This window comes from Pelobates fuscus, chromosome 9 (assembly GCF_036172605.1).
Source record: "Pelobates fuscus isolate aPelFus1 chromosome 9, aPelFus1.pri, whole genome shotgun sequence".
Classification (NCBI taxonomy): Eukaryota; Metazoa; Chordata; class Amphibia; order Anura; family Pelobatidae; genus Pelobates; species Pelobates fuscus.
The window spans coordinates 14,306,890-14,329,293 of NC_086325.1; the positions used below are offsets into that span (position 1 = coordinate 14,306,890).

Consider the following 22,404-nt stretch of genomic DNA (forward strand, 5'->3'; position numbering starts at 1 on the left):
AAGATTTTTGACAATACTGGGAGCAATGATATAGGGCGATAGTTAGAAACCAAAGTAGTGTCGCCACTTTTATGGATAGGCACTACTCTTGCAGTCTTCCAAAGTTTGGGTAAGTATCCAGACACCAAGGATTCATTAATTAGAGTTGTGACGGGTTTAGCAATTGCCGGTGCACTGAGCTTCAACAGCATTGCTGGGATTTGGTCAGGTCCGGACTGGTTTTTCATTTTTAGATTATTAAGATGTTTTTCAATTACACTAACAGGTACAGGTCTAAAAGTGAACTTGTCTATATTGGGCGTTTGCAAATTTAGTCGGTCCTGATCCACATTTGTAGTTTCAGGATGTGTGCCATTTATTAGCTTGGCAATCAGGGCAGTAGTGCATCCGACAAAATAATTGTTAAAGGCATTTGCTATATCTAAGGGAAGTTGCAGGGTTTGGTTATCCACTTTGACAGAGGAGGGTTGGGAGTGGATTGGGGGAGTGTGTAGTTTATTTATGACTTTCCAAAAGTTTCTAGGGTTTGACATGTTATTGTTCAGATTGTCATAGAAATATTGGGCCTTGGCCAATTTTGTTTGTTTTGTGCATATATTTTGCCATTGTCTATACGCACAGTGATCGTTCATAGAGCCAGTACGCTTAAACTTTGACCACAAAGAATCCCGAAACTGGTACATTTGGATGAGGTCAGCAGTGATCCAGTTCATATGTGCTCCTTTTACCCTCAACTTACGCAGTGGGGCATGCAGATTCCAAATTTGTAGGAGTTCTTCTTGATGTATGTGCTGACTTCCTTGACAATTTCCTCGTATCTCTTTTGGCTGTATGGTGGCTCAGTGGAATCCATTTTGTAAATAATTACTATAAAAAAGAGACCGGTACGCAATGGTTAATATGAGTTTCTGATTGAAATCTGCTAAAAAAATAAACAAATGGAAACATATTCTGGAGATATACTCCTATATTCTGCACCTGCTCTTTTTTACAGGAATTTCATATTTATAGTTTGTATGAAGCTCCACAGCAATAAAACTCACAGTAAAACACAGTGTGTATGGGTATCTCAGAGCTTTACAGCAATAAAACTCACAGTAACGCACAGTGTATGAGTATCTCAGAGCTCCACAGTAATAAAACTCACAGTAACGCAGTGTGTACGAGTATTGCAGAGCTCCACAGCAATAAAACTCACAGTAACGCACAGTGTATGAGTATCGCAGTGCTCCACAGTAATAAAACTCACAGTAACGCACAGTGTATGAGTATCGAAGAGCTCCACAGTAATAAAACTCACAGTAACGCAGTGTGTATGAGTATTGCAGAGCTCCACAGTAATAAAACTCACAGTAACGCACAGTGTATGAGTATCTCAGAGCTCCACAGCAATAAAACTCACAGTAACGCACAGTGTGTATGAGTATCTCAGAGTTTTACAGCAATAAAACTCACAGTAACGCAGTGTGTATGAGTATTTCAGAGTTTTACAGCAATAAAACTCACAGTAACGCAGTGTGTATGTGTATCTCAGAGCTCCACAGTAATAAAACTCACAGTAATGCGCAATGTGTATGAGTATCACAGAGTTTCACAGCAATAAAACTCACAGTTATAATTCCGGTTTGTGAAAGGTTGAGCTTGAGTCTTTTGCGCAGTGTGTGTTGTGAAGACCCCAGCCTGGAGAGGGTTAAGTCCAAGGTCTAACAACTTGTGACGAGGAGCAAATGTCTTTCGGAAGTTAAATGATGCTGATTGCTAAATTCACAGCCTCACCCAAAAGGTCGAACAAATGTGGTTGAAGTGCCAGAGAAGTAAGTCGACAGTTTTTGTTGTCTGTGGGAGAGTGTTTCTGGTTTTCAGCCACAGCGGTGTTGCTTTCCATTCTTGGCCCTTGAGGACTGCTTGGATAAACTGTAGCTCTGTTGTGGCAGCCATCTTGGTCACGCCATGCGGTTCTGCCTCTGAATCGGTAGGTCCCAGCGGGGACCGGGATATCCCCCATCGGTCCAAATAGTGGGGGGTGGGTTAAGGGGCAGCAAGTGGTGGCTTAAAGACGTGCGCTCAGCGTCGGCGATCGGCTGCTTCTCCACTACGCTGGTGCAGCAGACTCAATAGGCCTCCAGGTCAGGCACGTTAGCTGCTTGATAAGATGTCCTAGGCCAGTACCAAAATGACACACTTAGTGATAAGCTTAGCCTTTCAGCAGTTTAGGACCCTCTTGTAGCCAGATTATTAGCGTTAAGTGCTGGAATTTAGCTTGGTGACGCAGGAGCTACAGAGGGACACGTCCGGCCATCTTGGGTATCAGCCCCCTTCCCCCCAAGTGTGTCTATTTAGGAGGGACAGTCCCTCATTTATAACCTATTGTCTCTATTTTGTGGGAGCTCCATAGTGTTGGTGTGTTTCAGTGTTTAACAGAATTCAACAGCAATAATACTCCCAGTAATGTGTAATAAATGTGTTTAGAAATCAATCTGTGTAAATAAGATACATTGTTAGTTCTATAAATTGTTATTACCATATTTGCATTATGCAGCATCACCTGGGTGGGTTCACTTAAGTGTTGCGTGACTCGTGACACACGCAACTGTAACGCAACCCCATGGATCTGGGGCTGTAACTTTATGTGTAATGAGCCATGGAGGTTCACGTGGCATGGAAGATGTGATTCTGACCGGATGGTCTGATGGGCCGGTGGATACACTATTTCGGCAGCTGTTTTGTGTCGGAGAAGTGCAGCATTGAGGAATTGGCTGATCTGAGGACACTCTGCTAATTAAAAGGTTTGTACAAAATGTTTCCGATGGGTTCCACGATGCTGGTACAGTATGTCAAATGATTCCACGGGAAAAACTTATGGGAACCCATGTTCTATTGTAACGTACAGCGGAATAAGCTGGTGCTACAATAATAATAATATATCAGAAACATTTTAATAACTAGTAATACAATACTGTATAATAATTTAATAACTAGTAATAATATATAAAATTATTATACAGTGGGCCCTTGGTTTACAAACGCCTCGGTTAACATAATTTTCGGTTTACAAATGAAAATCCATTGAAAATAATGCCGCGGTTTACAAACTTTTTTCGCAATACAAAGCGAGTTTCCCCAGGATGCATTGCACCTGGGAGGTTTATGGCGCCGCCCCCTGCATGCTGGAGCCTGTGGGTAGCACGTGGCGTCGAGTGTGGAGGTGTTGGAGCGGCTTTTGTATCGAGTTTTGGAGCCATTCTGGAAATTGTTTGCAGTGGTTTGGGGACTTTTTGGTGCATTTCTCAAGCTGTGGAAAGGTAGGGAGCTGAGCTTCGTCGTGTGCATGCCTTTTACTGTGTGTTCTGCATTGTGGGTTGGTTTCCATGCCAGCTCATTTTACCTATTTCTGACCTCCAGAACGGATTAATTGGTTTTCAATGCATTCCTATGGGAAACCGCGTTTCGGTTTACAAATGTTTCGCAATAAGAAACGTCCCGGAGAACGCATTGAATTCGTAAACCGAGGTCTCGCTGTATATAATTTATTATTAACTAGTAATAACACAATATTATATAATAACATTTTATAACTAGTAATAATAATAATAATATAATAATAATAATATAATAGTTTAACCCCTTAACGCCGTTACGGCGTTCTATGCCGTCGCGGCTTTAAAGGGCTTTAAAGCCGTTGCGGCGGCATAGAACGCCGTAACGGCTGAAGCCCCCAGGAGGTAAGCTATACTTACCTCCGCCGCGATCCTCTTCTGGGGGTCTGCCTGAGAGCCCAGGCAGCCCCCCTCCGGCAAATGAGGCCCCCGGGGGCCATGTGATCGCTCTCTAAGAGCGATCACATGGCCCCCTATAGCTGGCTATGGATCTGCCAGCAGGGGGACTGTCTAAAATATTAGAGAGTCCCCCTGCTGGTAGGTAGTGTAAAAAAAAAATTAAATACACATGTTAAAATAAAATACAAGTATTTATATATATATAATATATGTATATATATTATATATATAATATATATACATATTATATATATGTAACGTCATACGTAATGTATTTTAATATTAATATTAGTATATATATTAGTATTAAAATACACTTAGAATGACGTTACATATATAATATGTATATATATATTATATATATAATAGATCTACATATATATATTATATATATATACGTATAATTACAATAATAAATAAATAAAATAATAAAATAAATAAATAAAATATTGAAACAAAATTTAAAATAAATTATATATTCATATGTAATTTCATTCTAACTGTATTTTGTTATTAATATATATATATTGGAAACAGAATACACTTAGAATGACATTCTATATATATCTATCTATATATAAAATACAAATAACCGCAAATATATATAGATAGATAAATACATATAATTACATGAAAGATTACATTAGTATACACGTAGAATTTAAATACCTATAAATGCATATATATTAAAATTCTACGTGTATATTTAAGTAATTTTTTAACATAATTATGTCATTTAATTAATTAAAATTTGATTGACATGCCTGACAACACAGGGAGAAAGTGCAGAGAATTTAATTCGCAAGCACTATATTTAACCCTGTAACTCTCCAAGAAACCATAAAACCTGTATATAGGGGGTACTGTTTTACTCGGGAGACTTCGCTGAACTCAAATATTAGTGTTTCAAACTGGTAAATTGTATTACAACGATGATATTTTAAGTAAAAGTGACGTTTTTTGCATTTTTTACAAACAAACGGCACTTTTATGGACTATATTATTGTTGTAATATGTTTTACTGTTTTAAAACACTAATATTTGTGTTTAGTGAAGTCTCCCAAGAATAACAGTACCCCCCATGTACAGGTTTTATGGTGTTTTGGAAAGTTAGAGAGTCACATATAAGGCTCGCATTTCATTTTTTTGACATTGAAATTTGCCAGATTGGTTATGTTGCCTTTGAGACCGTATGGTAGCCCAGGAATAAGAATTACCCCCATGATGGCATACCATTTGCAAAAGTAGACAACCCAAGGTATTGCAAATGGGGTATGTCCAGTCATTTTAAGTAGCCACTTAGTCACAAACACTGGCCAAATATTAGTTTTTTGCTTTTTTCACACAGAAACAAATATGAACGCTAACTTTGGCCAGTGTTTGTGACTAAGTGGCTACTAAAAAAGACTAAACATACCCCACGTTCAATACCTTGGGTTGTCTACTTTTTCAAATGGTATGCCATTATGGGGGTAATTCTCATTCCTGGGCTACCACACCGTCTCAAAGGTAACATTACTAATCTGGCAAATTTCAATTTGAAAATGGAACGTTCTATATTTGACCCTGTAACTTTCCAAAACACCATAAAACCTGTTAATGGGGGGTACTGTTGTACTCGTGAGACATCGCTGATTACAAATATGTGCATTTTGTTGCAGTAAAACCTAACAGTATTATGACATTTACAGCTAAAATGTGAGGCGGAACTACAAATTAAAAAAAAAAATTCTAATTTCTTACAGTTTTTTTTTATTTTATTCATAATAAATTGTTTCATATATAAATATTTTATATGAAATGAAAGCCCTGTTTCTCCTGAACAAAATGATATATAATAAGTGTGGGTGCATTTAATATGAAAGAGGTGAATTACGGTTGAACAGACATATAGCGCAAATTCCAGTTTTTGTTTACGTTTTGTTTTGATCAGAACGTGCACTATTGACTCCGTCCTGAAGGGGTTAATAACTAGTGATAATAATATATTATAATAATAATAGTTTAATAACATTTTATTAATGTGATAGTTTTAGTTGGTGTGTTTTGCTTGTTAAGCACCATGGCAACCAATGTCAGTCAGTACAGGAAATCTGTCTGGGCAGAGCTGGCTGACTTGTTAACAAGCCGCAATCTGACAGGATAGTCCCCTCTACAGCCCCGCCTCCTCCTCCACAGCCCCGCCTCCTCCAGACTAGGAGCTCACACCCACCACCATCTAACCAGCGCGTGCTGTCAGAGTCCTGCACTCTGATTGGTTGTTGGAATTGTTCCCGCCCCACTTTCTTGATGGCTATGTTTTAGCACTTCCCATTGGCTGTGTTTCTTACACTGGCCACGCCTCAGAGCTGTGATTGGTTAAATTCGGATTCCAGACTTATTTTGCCCCGCCCACTGCGTCTGATTGGTGTTTCCATGATGTCGAATCTCCGCCCCGCGCACTGGGTGCACCAAGATGGCGGCGCGCATGGTGACCCGGTGTTCTGTCAGCTGTGCCCGGGCTCTGAGCTCCAGAACCCCTGCTCCCCAGAGCCGGCTGTATGAGCACGGGAGGGAGGGCTACAGCCACCGGCCCCAGCTGGACATGGAGACCCTGAGCCGGGACCTGGAGAGAGCCCAGCGGGAGATAGAGGACAGGAAGGGCGGGGAGCGGGACCTGGGGGGGCTGGTAAGGGGGAGACTGGGGGGGAGGGGAGCGGGACCTGGGGGGGCTGGTAAGGGGGGAGACTGGGGGGAGGAGGGGGAGCGGCACCTGGGACTGGGGGGAGCAGGACCTGAGGGGGCTGGTAAGAGGGGACCTGGGGGGAGGAGGGGGGGCTGGTAAGAGAGGAGAGACGGGGGGGGGGGGGGCTGGTGAGGGGGAGAGCAGGACCTGGGGGGCTGGTAAGAGGGGACTGAGGGGCTGGTAAGGGGGGACTGAGGGGGAGAGCAGGACCTGGGGGGGGGGGGGCTGGTAAGAGGGTACTGGGGGGAGAGCAGGACCTGGGGGGCTGGTAAGAGGGAACTGGGGGGGGAGCAGGATCTGGGGGGGCTGGTAAGAGGGACCTGGGGGGAGCAGGACCTCGGAGGGCTGGTAAGGGGGAACGGGGGGGAGGCGGTAAGAGGATTCTGGGGGGTGGTCTGTTAAGAGGGACTGGGGAGAGTGACAGGGGTGTCTGTTAAGAGGGACTGGGGGTGAAAGACTGATGGGCTTGTAAGAGGGTAATGGCACAAGGTGTAGAGACACTGGGAATGGAAATAGACGCTGGGGGTAAGACTGGGCAAGGGTGGGGAACACCAAGGAGGAGAGGAATAGATACTGGGAAGAGAAGTAGAGAGACTTTGTTAACAGAGGGTGATAATAGTTCTGGAAGGGAAAAGCAAAGATTAGAGAGATTGACTGGAAAGCCACTGGTGGCAGTGAGAGTTGGGTTGGGGCTGTATGCTGGGGAAGGCAGAGAGAATGTGAAAGCCAGCAGCTAAGGATGATTGAATTTGGTAGAGTATAAGAGAATGAGGCAGTGGTGTGAGAGTTTGGAAGGCAGTAACAACGAGAGAGCTTTGGTGGCAGTGACAGACATCGGTAGGGACTGTACATTTGGAAGGTTAGGGGAGGGTCCTTTAGGGTGGTGGTGAGAGAGAGATTGGAGGGACCTCCAGGTGGTGCAGTGATGACACTGTTGAATAAAGACAAAGTGTGGGGGGAAAGTTTAAGTGAGTTAAATTGTTATAGTGGGGGAGTGTCTTTATCCTGTCACCCTCACAGGACATTGATTTATACTATCAGGTCAGGACGTGGGAGCAGCTGCAGAAAATCAGACAGGACATTCAGAAACTGGAAGATGAGAAGACCCAGATGGCCAAAGAAGTGAAACATCTAGTGGTGAGTAATTCTGTGTAAAATGTAAACACCATATAACTTGTTTTGACTAGACCCAGCAGATGCTCTCAGCCAATGAGAGGGCCCTGCTTGGCTCTCTAGAGCGAAGGTGATTCTTACTGTATGAAGACAGGACTCAGGGGCTGAGAGCATCCAGCATGTTGTCACACCTCTCTCAAATGGGTGACTGTTCTATCATGGGATGGGACCAGGACACCCCTGGCATCATAACTACTACACTGGGCTGAAATGGTTGGGGTGCTTGGAGTGTTCCTTGAACGGGGATGCTGATGTGGGCTTTGTTTGTTTTTTTGCTGTTTGTTACTCTTAGAGCGGATTCCTGGTAAATGTGTTTCTTTGTTCAATCCACAGCTGACGCACACCAAAGAAACCTTGGAAAAGGTACGTTCAGCAAAGAGCCATGTCGCACATTAGTCCTTGGTGTTTTATGTGGGGTGTTGTTTCCTGTCTCCTCTGTGTTAATCTGGCATTGTTCTGTGTCATGTATACTGTGTATCTTTGTGGAATTATTTTTAGTTTTCTGTAAGTTTTACCAGTTTTCCTCCGGTTTTAGCTCCCAGTGTATGTATCCCTAAGAAAGAGGGGTAAAGACATCCGGCAGCAGCTTAATAGCCTGTACCCAGAGGAGAGTGACCTAGACAGATCCTTTTATATCCGAGCTTTGCGGCTGCCAAACCGGACACACCCAGACACGGTAAGCGCTGAGCACATTTCAGATACAGGAGCCACTGATAATTAATACGTTCCCCCTCGGTCTAGTCAGCCACCCCAGAGACTTTGTGTGAATCAAACTTTAAATACTAGCTGATCAGAGTCTCTCCCAGTGTTCCTTTACCTATACATTTACTAGTAATATATCTAGCACTATGTGTGAGGAGGGAGGTTATAAAAACAGCTCCGTATCAATTATTCCCAACTCTTTGACAAGGTTTTTCATAGTTAATAACTATATCATGCATTGTTTGTTTGTTTTTTGTTCCTGCAGCCTGTTGGTGATGAGAGCAAAGCTCGAGTATTGGATATTGTTGGGGGGAAGCCTAGTAAGTGTCTGAGCTGCTGATAGGAGGTGTTTTGGGGTACAGAATGGTATGAAAGATTAGTGTGTTGGGGTACAGACCATTAAGAAGTCTCAGTGTGTGAGTTTGTGGGTTCCAGAATGGTAAGAAAGATGAGCGTGGTTGAGGTAGGAAGAAAGGTGAGGTCTTGCTGCAATTTTTGATATATTCTTTTATCTGCCTTTCATTCAGAGTTTGATTTTGAGCTGCAAAACCATCTCCAGCTTGGGGAAGATCTTGATATTATTCGTCAGCGGTATGAAAAGTGACTAGTGGCTGTAATGAATTTATACTAACCCTGAACTTGTAATTGCTATGTCAGCCAGATCCCCTCTGCATGATTGATATATCAAACCAGGTGGCTATTTCAGTTTCTTACAGCCTGACTACCCTACTGCCCCAATGGATTAAATAATCCTCCTTGCTGGACCTCATCGAGTCCTGACCTACACAGGGGTTATGGTGTGCATTCGCCAACACTGGCGGTCAGCAATGGGGGAAACTGGATAAATGAACCCTTGTCGTAACAAGCTCCTCCGATAACCAACAGCTGGATTGAACTCTGTAATAACAATAATAATCAGTGGGCTCTGTGCTTCAATTAACAAAAATCTAATTGGAGGAAAAAAAAAACATAAGATCCCATTGAATGCAGGATATACGTGTCAGGGGTCTGGTTAGTGGTTCTGGTCAGATGCCTTGCAGTCCATAGAGTGTGTGATGGCTACATGTAATCTCCCATGTAGTCCATACTGTGGTGTGTTATATATTAAAGTGTTTCTGCTCCTTTTTTTTATGTATGTATTTCCTTTTTGTCCCATTGTTTGCGATAGTGTTTTTCCTGCGTCTCTCTTGTATAACGTTTTGCTCCCACGTTTCTTGCTCCTAAAGTATTAAAATCAGATGCAGAGGTTTTGCTTCACTTTTCTATGGCGCACTGTGAGCAGCTTTATCAAGTATTGTCTTTGTTTTAAGGAAAATCCTTCAAATTGTAAACGTGTGGGTTGGTTTTCCCCTTACTGTCTTCATCATTTGTCTTATTTTGTGACTGTAAAAATTATCAGGAGCAAAATATCAAATAAAATAAAGTGTTCGACAAATCATTTGGGCGCATTACAGAGAAGACACGAATATTGTCTCCACTGTATGAAGATGGAGCGACTGTTTTATACATTAGAAAATGGCGCATGTGCACAAATGTGACTGATTGTGACCATCTTACAATAACCCTGTGTAGTCAATTATTACCAAACTCTCTGTATGTAGGCTGAAAGCAGTCTTTCGAAGTGCTGGTCACGGACAAGGAATAAATCCTATATATATATTAGTTTTAGACGCATCAAACTGTTTTACCATTTCTATAAAGGGATCGTTGACTGGCCGAGTACGGCATATCTCCTCTAGTCTGTCTGAAACTGAGCACGGCACACTCGGTTTATCCTGTTACCTTCTCTTTATATGCTGGTTTACTCATTAAACTCGCATACTGTAAAATCAGGTTGGCATCGGATTAGCTGAGCTAGAAAATGTCAGCTATAGTAAGTACCTGGCTATTTTACCCTAAATTAGCCAAGTGCATTTTATTTCTCTGTAATTAGTCAATCATTTAACTTGCTTTTAACCCCCACAATCTCTGCCCCAATAAATAATCTTTCATTCCCACTTGTTACTCCGTCATGTGAAAGTCTGCCTGTCTCTCCCTTTTACAATCTGTAACTCTGTTTCATGAATTGTACACTGTCTGCTCACGTGTTTCATTAGCTGATTGGAGCCACAGGCATTTTCCGCAGAATATTCCATACTATTGTGTAGGTTGGGTACACGGCAGCCCCCAGGCCGTGTTTTAGACTTCCATTTTATTGGAAGCAAAGAGGGATGAAACAGCTGGTATAATTAATCATCCCTTTGTCCTCGATTCTGTTACCATTGCAAACCTACCTTAATATAAGAAAGAATCGCTTACCTTGCAAAGAAAGCCCACCAGTCTCTACCATTTTTAACGTCTGCACCTTCTTCCAGTCACTGCTGTGGTGATAGTGACTTCTATTTAGTAGCGGGACCAAATAATCAGTTACCCTTTCGGATGCTAAAATCCTTCCTTGATGGACCTGGCACTTATTCATAGACTGTGACGGAAGATAAGAACCATTCGGCCCATCTAGTCTGCCCAATTTTCTAAATACTTTCATTAGTCCCTGGCCTTATCTTATAGTTAGGATAGCCTTATGCCTATCCCACGCATGCTTAAACTCCCTCACTGTGTTGACCTCTACCACTTCAGCTGGAAGCCTATTCCATGCATCCACTACCCTCTCAGTAACGTAATACTTCCTGATATTATTTTTAAACCTTTGCCCTTCTAATTTAAGACTATGTCCTCTTGTTGTGGTAATTTTCCCTGTGGCATAGTCTGTTATTGAAGATGAGTGCCACTAGTTGTTATAAACGAATCGCCTATCACTGTTGAATGACCTCGGCAAAGAATCGTGATTTAAATGGGCTGTGAGCTCTTCTACTCTTTATTTTGGTGTAGCGCACATTATGTGACCAGGGGAAACCCTGAGTATCCTCCTTAGAAGATTCAGAATTCTTTTTTTTCATTTTTTTTTTGCAGACGCCTCTCCCATGTGTCAGGTCACCGCTCATACTACCTCCGTGGAGCTGGCTCCCTGTTGCAGTACGCCCTTGTTAACTTCACAATTAATAAACTTATGAAAAAGGTGACCAGTCTCTCGCAGATTGTACTGTATTTCTATGCCTTCTCGATCTCTGTATTTCATCTTTTCCGTCTTTTCTTTAGGGATTTATTCCGATGTCGGTACCGGACATGCTGAGAGGTGCCGTGTTTGTGAGTCCGTTTATCTGAACCAATATCTATCCTCCTCCTGTCCCGTTCTATGAACTCGCAATAAAGCACAATAGGAAAGTGCAAAGAATGTATTCTGTGCTCCCTTTCCTCTTACCGCTCTATTCTGCTCCTCATTTTCCTGCTGAGCTCACACCCCCCCCTGCACATTCTCACTGCCCTTCTGACCACCTCCTGTTACTTTCTTCTTCTCCCCCTTTTTCAGGAAGGTTGCGGCATGCAGCCAGACGCTCAGAGTTCACAGGTTTATAATCTAGACCCCTCTCAATTCCCTGATTTAAACCTGGCTGGTACGTCTGAGGTTGGTATTGCAGGTGGGTGTCTTTGATATAGATTCACTCCTGTATTTGGCAGATTCACATTTCAAACTCTCTCTAAACCATCTATTCTCCAGGTTACTTCATGGATCACTCACAGACGCTGTCAGACCTCCCCCTCCGGTGAGCTGCTCCCACCAACCCTGGCTGCCTGGATCCTGTATTTTCCCTGGCTGTGCTAGGCTAGCCAGTCATACAATTTAAACTTCAAGACTATTTAGATTTTAAAAAGAAAACAACAACTTTTAGTTCTCTTAGCGATCAAATGTACAAAAAATCTCACATATGTATGTTCCATATCCACCCTGCTTTTCCTTGTTCCAATCAGGTGTTGTAGTAGCACACTTTACCCTCTGCTCATACTCCTCTGTATCCCCTGACCTTTTCCATTATTATGTCATGAGAATGGGAGTCTGTCCTCGCTGTGTGCAGCTGCTTGCCTGCACGTCATTCTCTTTTTATCCCTCCATCAGAGCTCTTCTTTCACTGTCCTCTCCTAAAAAACAGATCCCCTGTTTCAGCATCGTGAATGCCTTTTAATACTCTCTTCTTCCTCTTCAGGACAGTTTGCTGCAGCACGTGTTACAGAGCAGAGACTGACGCAGGACGGGAAACCTGGGGTCTTTACCGAGTTCATCACTTCACTAAAGTCTGTACCTAGTCGCTGAAACTCCCAGCATGCATCTGTGTCCAGCACCCTTGCCTCATGCCTCTCATTCTTACCTCCTCAGGTTGAGATGTTTGGCGTCACAGCAAACGAGAGCGGCACGGAGAGCCAAGAGCTGCACAATGAATTCTTACAGCTGCAGAAAGAGATCTTCTCTGATCTCGGTTTACATTTCAAGTGAGGAACATAGCACAAGCTTAACTGGGTGATGTTCAGAGATATGGGGGGCGACTGCAGACTGTTTGTAGGTTCACTCTGAATACTATGTAAATGATTCTTCCGCAGGGTTCTCGATATGCCAACGCAGGAGCTGGGGCGGCCTGCGTACAAGAAGTATGACATTGAGGCATGGATGCCGGCACGGGGGAGTTACGGCGAGGTGAGCAAAGCCTGTGCAGGGAATAGATTTTTTTCTTCGCCTTCAGATACAACGGGGTTAGGTATAAAAAGTGTTGGGACTGGTGCAATAATGGAAAATGGGGAGACATGAGTGGAATGTGCCTGCTGGTTTCACTGGTGATTACCCCAATTCTAGTACGTTTAGTCCACTTTTCCCAATACAACACTTTTATACATACCTCCCACTATGAGAGGAGGATGGGTCATTTTGTGTTTACAACATACACACTATATAAAAAAATATATATACATACATACAGGGAGTGCAGAATTATTAGGCAAATGAGTATTTTGACCACATCATCCTCTTTATGCATGTTGTCTTACTCCAAGCTGTATAGGCTCGAAAGCCTACTACCAATTAAGCATATTAGGTGATGTGCATCTCTGTAATGAGAAGGGGTGTGGTCTAATGACATCAACACCCTATATCAGGTGTGCATAATTATTAGGCAACTTCCTTTCCTTTGGCAAAATGGGTCAAAAGAAGGACTTGACAGGCTCAGAAAAGTCAAAAATAGTGAGATATCTTGCAGAGGGATGCAGCACTCTTAAAATTGCAAAGCTTCTGAAGCGTGATCATCGAACAATCAAGCGTTTCATTCAAAATAGTCAACAGGGTCGCAAGAAGTGTGTGGAGAAACCAAGGCGCAAAATAACTGCCCATGAACTGAGAAAAGTCAAGCGTGCAGCTGCCAAGATGCCACTTGCCACCAGTTTGGCCATATTTCAGAGCTGCAACATCACTGGAGTGCCCAAAAGCACAAGGTGTGCAATACTCAGAGACATGGCCAAGGTAAGAAAGGCTGAAAGACAACCACCACTGAACAAGACACACAAGCTGAAACGTCAAGACTGGGCCAAGAAATATCTCAAGACTGATTTTTCTAAGGTTTTATGGACTGATGAAATGAGAGTGAGTCTTGATGGGCCAGATGGATGGGCCCGTGGCTGGATTGGTAAAGGGCAGAGAGCTCCCGTCCGACTCAGACGCCAGCAAGGTGGAGGTGGAGTACTGGTTTGGGCTGGTATCATCAAAGATGAGCTTGTGGGGCCTTTTCGGGTTGAGGATGGAGTCAAGCTCAACTCCCAGTCCTACTACCAGTTTCTGGAAGACACCTTCAAGCAGTGGTACAGGAAGAAGTCTGCATCCTTCAAGAAAAACCTGATTTTCATGCAGGACAATGCTCCATCACACGCGTCCAAGTACTCCACAGCGTGGCTGGCAAGAAAGGGTATAAAAGAAGAAAATCTAATGACATGGCCTCCTTGTTCACCTGATCTGAACCCCATTGAGAACCTGTGGTCCATCATCAAATGTGAGATTTACAAGGAGGGAAAACAGTACACCTCTCTGAACAGTGTCTGGGAGGCTGTGGTTGCTTCTGCACGCAATGTTGATGGTGAACAGATCAAAACACTGACAGAATCCATGGATGGCAGGCTTTTGAGTGTCCTTGCAAAGAAAGGTGGCTATATTGGTCACTGATTTGTTTTTGTTTTGTTTTTGAATGTCAGAAATGTATATTTGTGAATGTTGAGATGTTATATTGGTTTCACTGGTAAAAATAAATAATTGAAATGGGTATATATTTGTTTTTTGTTAAGTTGCCTAATAATTATGCACAGTAATAGTCACCTGCACACACAGATATCCCCCTAAAATAGCTAAAACTAAAAACAAACTAAAAACTACTTCCAAAAATATTCAGCTTTGATATTAATGAGTTTTTTGGGTTCATTGAGAACATGGTTGTTGTTCAATAATAAAATTAATCCTCAAAAATACAACTTGCCTAATAATTCTGCACTCCCTGTATATATGTATGTATATGTCAGATTTTGTATCTCTGTGTTATGACCACAATAATAATAACAACAAAGTGTTTAACCAGGAAAGGTACATTCAGCTTACTCACGTAATTTTCAAGTACGTCCTGGGGATGTTACCTTAGCCCAACATCCAGGGGATGTTACCCCATTTAATGGTACTCATTTTATCTACCTCGGAAGGATGAAGGGCAGAGTCAACCCTGCCGGGATTTGAACCTGCGACCCAAGGGTTGAACAGATCTACTGAGGAAGCATTAGCCCACTGAGATTAAAGAGAAACTACACTGTGTATATTTTGTATATGTAAGCCGCCAATATATATCATAAATGTGTTTTAATTGGGGGGTTTTCTCTACCCTCTTGTCCAGTCATGCATATCATAAAATCGTCCCCTTATCATTACATCTCCCTTCCCAGATGAATCCGGTATGTCTTAAAGAAGTGTTTATTGTTTTTGTCAAGTGTCTTTCTCTTCGGTCCTGTAAATGTTTCTTGGTAAATCTACACTTTATTTTAGAATTCTTTGACACTCTTAGGGTTTTGGTAAAGTCCAAAGACTCTCTGGATCTGCAAAATTCAGCCCACAGCACCAGTTAGTTTATTTATTTTCTACCTAAGATTTCAAGTGCGTCAAACTGCACAGACTACCAGAGTCGGCGACTGAACATCATGTACCGCACCCCGACAGGAGAGCTGCGACACGCACATACAGTGAGTCCACATTCTATTTTACTTTCTGCTGCACAGGGTCACTGTATGTTCCATTAACTGGACTGTGCTCTTTCAGGTTAATGGCACGGCCTGCGCTGTACCACGTCTTCTCATCGCCATTCTAGAGTCTTACCAGTTAAAGGTGATTATGTTCCCACACCGATCCCAATGTGCAATCTGCCTAGCTTTACTTACCCTGCTCCTTGCACTATGAGCAGTTTCATTCTCCATTCTTGTTCTGTTTACTCTCTGCATCTGCAATGCCATAATTTGTCCTACCCAACCTTCATTATAGTCCTTTGTGTCTTCCCACAGGATGGACAGGTTCGCGTCCCAGCTGTCTTGCAACCTTTCATGGGGACAGATATTATTGAAAGACCACCCTACACCCCTGCAGAATACATTGGACCAGACCAGCGAAAATTCACGGGCAAGCCGCAGAAGAGTGTAGATTGAAGCTGGATTGGTGGGATTTGTCATGTGGCACAGACATCAGAGACTATGTGGACATAGCTTGATAAGACGGCCACATGTGCAGTGACTTGTTGAAATCTGGGCTAGGTGGGGCTTGTAACACAGGCACATTAGGGTGTGGATTCATGTGATCGTGGGTCAGTCTGTGGGAAAGATACAATCCCAGGTGGATTGGTGGACCAAACGTGACAGGGTGTGGATTGGTGAGATACTGGTTGGATGAGGCTGAAAGACTGATACAGACTTGCATTGCTATTATTGTGACTATTGAGGATGAGATCTCCCTGCCATCTAACTCAATGGCCGACAATGTAGTTTAATACAACTTGTCAATAAACCTTCCTGGCAGCCTAAAACATTGCGACATTGTCCTGGGTGCAGTTCAATTTAGTTTAAAAGCCCAGGGGCGACTGTTCTCCCAAACAGGTGGCAGACACATACCCTCAGGACGCCAATTTCCACACAATAAAATAGCAGGCGCACCTGCTAGGGATGGGTCACAGACAATGGTGAGTAAACGCAGGAAAACTGGCTCCTACTGCACTTAACGCTGTGTGCCAGGGACGCTGCATGTTAACCTGTTAGTGACTGGAGAGCTGAGCTCTAACATGTTATTTATAAACAACCCACACTCTGAGCAGAGGTGTTATGTTGATACATTGCACAGAATGCCCACCTGGTACGGACGATCTCAGGACAGACGGACATTACCAGCTGCCTGCGAGCAGGCGGGATATTGGAAAAACCTGGGCAGTTTGTGCTTTATAAAGACTGGTCTGGCACCGCTCATTTAAACAAGCTGATGTGTTCTTCTTCTGATTATTATAAAAACCAGCACAGACATAGTGTTCGATCTTCTCTAACATTTATCTTGCATTTATCGTGGCTTAGGTTTTTGTATTCTCTGTGTTTTGGTTAATGCATTTTATCAGCTAATCCCTGTAAAACGGCCAGATTCTGGGATCAAACCGAGAGCAAGCTCGCCGTTATTCATATTGTGTGGGATGAGAGCAGAGCTCTGATTTTTATGCTCCCTCCACCCGAAATGTGGCCAAGAGCTCTTCCTGTGCGCTCTGCCTTTTTACAGAAATCCGGCGGATGGTGGGATCACGGCTGGAAGGGGCAGTTATATCAATATAAATATTCCGTGGAACGTGAGATCAGTGCTTGGTGGGGCAGTTAGATCAATTTAAATATTCCGTGGATGGTGAGATCAATATAAATATTCCGTGGATGGTGGGATCAGTGCTGGATGGAGCAGTTAAATCAATATACTGTGGATGGTGAGATCAGTGCTTGGTGGGGCAGTTAGATCAATATAAATATTCCGTGGATGGTGGGATCAATATAAATATTCAGTGGCTGGTCAGATCAGTGCTGGGTGGGGCAGTTAGATCAATATAAATATTCCGTGGATGGTGAGATCAGTGCTGGACGGGGAAGTTGGATCAATATAAATATTCTGTGGATGGTCAGATCAGTGCTGGGTGGGGCAGTTAGATCAATATAAATATTCAGTGGATGGTCAGATCAGTGCTGGGTGGGGCAATTAGATCAATATAAATATTCCGTGGATGGTGGGATCAATATAAATATTCCGTGGATGGTCAGATCAGTGCTGGGTGGGGCAATTAGATTAATATAAATATTCCGTGGATGGTGAGATCACTGCTGGACGGGGCAGTTAGATCAATATTCAGTGGATGGTGAGATCAATGCTTGGTGGGGCAGTTGGATCAATTTAAATATTCCGTGGATGGTCAGATCATTGCTGGGTGGGGCAATTAGATCAATATAAATATTCTGTGGATGGTGAAATCAGTGCTGGACGGGGCGGTAAGATCAATATAAATATTCCGTGGTTGGTGAGATCAGTGCTGGGTGGGGCAGTTAGATCAATATAAATATTCCGTGGATGGTGAGATCAGTCCTGGACGGGGCAGTTAGATCAATATAAATATTCTGTGGATGGTGAGATCAGTGCTGGACGGGGCGGTAAGATCAATATAAATATTCCGTGGATGGTCAGATCAGTGCTGGGTGGGGCAATTAGATCAATATAAATATTCCGTGGATGGTGGGATCAATATAAATATTCCGTGGATGGTCAGATCATTGCTGGGTGGGGCAATTAAATCAATATAAATATTCTGTGGATGGTGAGATCAGTGCTGGACGGGGCAGTTAGATCAATATAAATATTCTGTGGATGGTGAGATCAGTGCTGGACGGGGCAGTTAGATCAATATAAATATTCCGTGGATGGTGGGATCAATATAAATATTCCGTGGATGGTCAGATCATTGCTGGGTGGGGCAATTACATCAATATAAATATTCTGTGGATGGTGAGATCAGTGCTGGACGGGGCAGTTAGATCAATATAAATATTCTGTGGATGGTGAGATCAGTGCTGGACGGGGCAGTTAGATCAATATAAATATTCTGTGGATGGTGAGATCAGTGCTGGGTGGGGCAATTAGATCAATATAAATATTCCGTGGATGGTGGGATCAATATAAATATTCTGTGGATGGTGAGATCAGTGCTGGGTGGGGCAGTTAGATCAATATAAATATTCTGTGGATGGTGGGATCAATATAAATATTCCGTGGATGGTGAGATCAGTGCTGGGTGGGGCAGTTAGATCAATATAAATATTCCGTGGATGGTGGGATCAATATAAATATTCCGTGGATGGTGAGATCAGTGCTGGGTGGGGCAGTTAGATCAATTTAAATATTCCGTGGATGGTGAGATCAGTGCTGGGTGGGGCAATTAGATCAATATAAATATTCCGTGGATGGTGGGATCAATATAAATATTCCGTGGATGGTGGGATCACTGCTGGACGGGGCGGTAAGATCAATATAAATATTCCGTGGATGGTGAGATCAATATAAATATTCCGTGGATGTTCAGATCAGTGCTGGGTGGGGCAGTTAGATCAATATAAATATTCCGTGGATGGTCAGATCAGTGCTGGGTGGGGCAATTAGATCAATATAAATATTCCGTGGATGGTGAGATCAGTGCTGGGTGGGGCAATTAGATCAATATAATATTCCGTGGATGGTGAGATCAGTGCTGGACGGGGCAGTTAGATCAATATAAATATTCCGTGGATGGTGGGATCAATATAAATATTCCGTGGATGGTCAGATCATTGCTGGGTGGGGCAATTACATCAATATAAATATTCCGTGGATGGTGGGATCAATATAAATATTCCGTGGATGGTGAGATCAGTGCTGGACGGGGCGGTTAGATCAATATAAATATTCCGTGGATGGTGAGATCAGTGCTGGGTGGGGCAGTTAGATCAATATAAATATTCCGTGGATGGTGAGATCCGTGCTGGGTGGGGGCAGTTAGATCAATATAAATATTCTGTGGATGGTGAGATCAGTGCTGGACGGGGCAGTTAGATCAATATAAATATTCCGTGGATGGTGAGATCAGTGCTGGGTGGGGCGGTTAGATCAATATAAATATTCCGTGGATGGTGAGATCAGTGCTGGGTGGGGCGGTTAGATCAATATAAATATTCCGTGGATGGTGAGATCAGTGCTGGGTGGGGGCAGTTAGATCAATATAAATATTCCGTGGATGGTGAGATCAGTGCTGGGTGGGGCAGTTAGATCAATATAAATATTCCGTGGATGGTGAGATCAGTGCTGGGTGGGGCAGTTAGATCAATATAAATATTCAGTGGATGGTGAGATCAGTGCTGGACGGGGCAGTTAGATCAATATAAATATTCCGTGGATGGTGAGATCAGTGCTGGGTGGGGCGGTTAGATCAATATAAATATTCCGTGGATGGTGGGATGCTAGACGGGGCAGGACTGATCAGTGTAATCGCAATCGATCTCTGGAACAGTCGACGAGGAGGATGTGATCATTTGTTGTGTTTTTTTTTTATCCAAGTGAAGTTAAATCACTTAAAATGTATAATTCATGCCCTGCCCCACAAATATAATGGGGTTCACTTTGACTTAGCTGGTTCTTTAGTTATACAAGTGGCTGTGAAAACAATAAATAATAATAATCAGATTGGACCATTTTGTCTCAGTATTTTGTCTTACTGTAATAATCTGTACCCGCAGCTTCTTTCGGTAAGATTTAGTATTTTTGAAAGTGTGTAGACACGGACAGATATAAGGACATCTCGTTCCATGAGCATAACTTTTACTATAAGAGGTTACCCCTCTCCCCTTTGTCTCTCTAAAAGCCCCCACTATTCTATAAAAGACTGTTAACTTGCTCGAATATAGTTTGAACATTGGCTTCCATTCAGCCAGTAGAGCTAAAGAGAGATTAAAGGAACAATAGATTCATTTAAAGGTTTTAATAATAATAATGAAATTGACTATTTAGTAGATCTAACCCAAACAGATGCATGCAGGTATTTATTGGGGATAGATAAAAACAAACGCTGAAGACAGCCTTTAAACTCCTAGAAGAAAGCTTCTCTTGACAGCCAGGGAGACGTTTGTCCCCCAAGTATTACTTTTTATGAACGGTCAGTAAAATGAGACTCCAGACACCTACAGCACTCCAGCTAGCTATGGAAAAGTCTGTCAATGGGAGCCGACCTAATATCAGGACTGGTTTACAGTGAGTGCTATGGAAAGGTCTGTCAATGAGAGCCGACCCGATATCAGGACTGGTTTACAGTGAGTGTTGTGGAGAGGTCCGTCGATGAGAGCTGACCTAATATCAAGACTGGTTTATAGTGAGTGTTGTGGAGAGGTCCGTCGATGAGAGCCAACCTAATATCAGGACTGGTTTACAGTGAGTGCTGTGGAGAGGTCTGTCAATGAGAGCCGACCTAATATCAGGACTGGTTTACAGTGAGTGCTGTGGAGAGGTCTGTCAATGGGAGCGACCTAATATCAGGACTGGTTTACAGTGAGTGCTGTGGAGAGGTCCGTCAATGAGAGCCGACCTAATATCAGCACTGGTTTACAGTGAGTGTTGTGGAGAGGTCCGTCGATGAGAGCGACCTAATATCAGGACTGGTTTACAGTGAGTGCTATGGAAAGGTCTGTCAATGAGAGCCGACCCGATATCAGGACTGGTTTACAGTGAGTGTTGTGGAGAGGTCCGTCGATGAGAGCCAACCTAATATCAGGACTGGTTTACAGTGAGTGCTGTGGAGAGGTCCGTCAATGAGAGCCAACCTAATATCAGGACTGGTTTACAGTGAGTGTTGTGGAGAGGTCCGTCAATGAGAGCCGACCTAATATCAAGACTGGTTTATAGTGAGTGTTGTGGAGAGGTCCGTCGATGAGAGCCAACCTAATATCAGGACTGGTTTACAGTGAGTGCTGTGGAGAGGTCCGTCAATGAGAGCCAACCTAATATCAGGACTGGTTTACAGTGAGTGTTGTGGAGAGGTCCGTCGATGAGAGCGACCTAATATCAGGACTGGTTTACAGTGAGTGCTGAATTGGGACCTGGATCTGCACATTTTTATGGACCTTATGCTGAAATTTTAATTTGTGGTTCTGGAATCTTAAAGTGAACTGTCACTTCTCTGGAATTGGCAGCATTAATTAAAACCTTGAAAATCACCCAGAACTTGTGTTAATAAAATAAGTTTTTTTTTTTATACTTTGTTTTGTTTGTTTTTGTTTTTCTTTTATTTCGGTGTCTTTTTTCTTCATCCCTTCTCTGTCTACTTTTCATTTTTGGCTATTCTGTATTTTGTGACGATATTGTTTCAGGCTCCAGCTTGTGTAATTATTATTTTGTATGGTAGATCTGTATCGTTACCATGTAAAGCCCACCTTCGCCAGCCTGCTGGGGCACAGAGCGCCTGGAGTCAATGTCCATGGTGTCAGCTATGTGACAGAGAAACTGTATGCGGTGGCATGGAGCAGAGGTGTGAATACACAGTGCCAACGGTACTTTCGTTGCAATCGCTGGTCGTTCAGATATCGTCCCCATTCACACACTGTCTATATGGCACTGAGCATTTCTGAGCCACGTCAGACCACAAAAATAATCAAAAGGTTTAGCAGCTTGTGTCTGTAGCCGTCCGTGGACCCTACCTTGATGTGGCCCAGCTCACAGTACTGCGAGATTTGTGGCTACGAGTAACAGTGTGCTTACAGTTGGCCAGGGCAACTCTAGGTGGATGGGAATGTAAGAAAGGTGGCATCTAGTGGCAATGCAGCACTGACGGACACTGAGACCTGCAACGCGTACATTCTGCCGCCAGTACCTGTGTTTACAGATTACCTGACTGTGTGTGAGTTTATACACCTGTCAGCAATGGGTGAGTCTGTAATGGATGAGGGGGTCCACGCATGTTGGGTCTTGTAGTGTAAGAGGTTCATGGACACTGCGTGGTGTTTGTAGATTTTGTTTCTGGGCTGTTCTCTGGCAGTGGAAGGTGTTTGTATGTCTCTGTACGCCGG

General features: G+C 43.1%; 2 protein-coding genes across 4 annotated transcripts in view; one reads left to right on the forward strand and one right to left on the reverse strand.

The window, feature by feature from the left end:
• MRPS12 (mitochondrial ribosomal protein S12) overlaps positions 1 to 22,404 on the reverse strand; it is a 295,484-nt gene that overhangs the window by 18,624 nt on the left and 254,456 nt on the right. The gene's annotated exons all lie outside the window — the stretch shown is intronic.
• SARS2 (seryl-tRNA synthetase 2, mitochondrial) lies at positions 6,205 to 17,147 on the forward strand. 2 transcript variants are annotated; one of them, XM_063431226.1, is made up of 16 exons: positions 6,205 to 6,444; positions 7,543 to 7,638; positions 8,008 to 8,037; positions 8,210 to 8,350; positions 8,642 to 8,696; positions 8,904 to 8,967; positions 11,326 to 11,431; positions 11,512 to 11,559; positions 11,783 to 11,891; positions 11,972 to 12,017; positions 12,456 to 12,543; positions 12,626 to 12,738; positions 12,847 to 12,940; positions 15,412 to 15,504; positions 15,581 to 15,646; positions 15,820 to 17,147. In XM_063431226.1, exons 1-16 carry the CDS (start codon positions 6,232 to 6,234, stop codon positions 15,958 to 15,960), a joined length of 1,503 nt encoding a protein of 500 aa, XP_063287296.1. In that variant the 5' UTR covers positions 6,205 to 6,231; the 3' UTR covers positions 15,961 to 17,147. The 2 variants fall into 2 exon arrangements, with proteins under 2 accessions (XP_063287296.1, XP_063287297.1); XM_063431227.1 differs by lacking the exon at positions 6,205 to 6,444 and adding an exon at positions 7,399 to 7,469.

Bases quoted from the DNA above. Each gene is read 5' to 3' on its own strand.
- SARS2 (XM_063431226.1), top strand. From the start codon at position 6,232: ATGGCGGCGCGCATGGTGACCCGGTGTTCTGTCAGCTGTGCCCGGGCT. The intron at 8,968-11,325 runs GTATGAAAAGTG...TTTTTTTTGCAG, and splicing joins CTTGATATTATTCGTCAGCG to ACGCCTCTCCCATGTGTCAG. The intron at 12,544-12,625 runs GTCTGTACCTAG...TTACCTCCTCAG, and splicing joins GAGTTCATCACTTCACTAAA to GTTGAGATGTTTGGCGTCAC.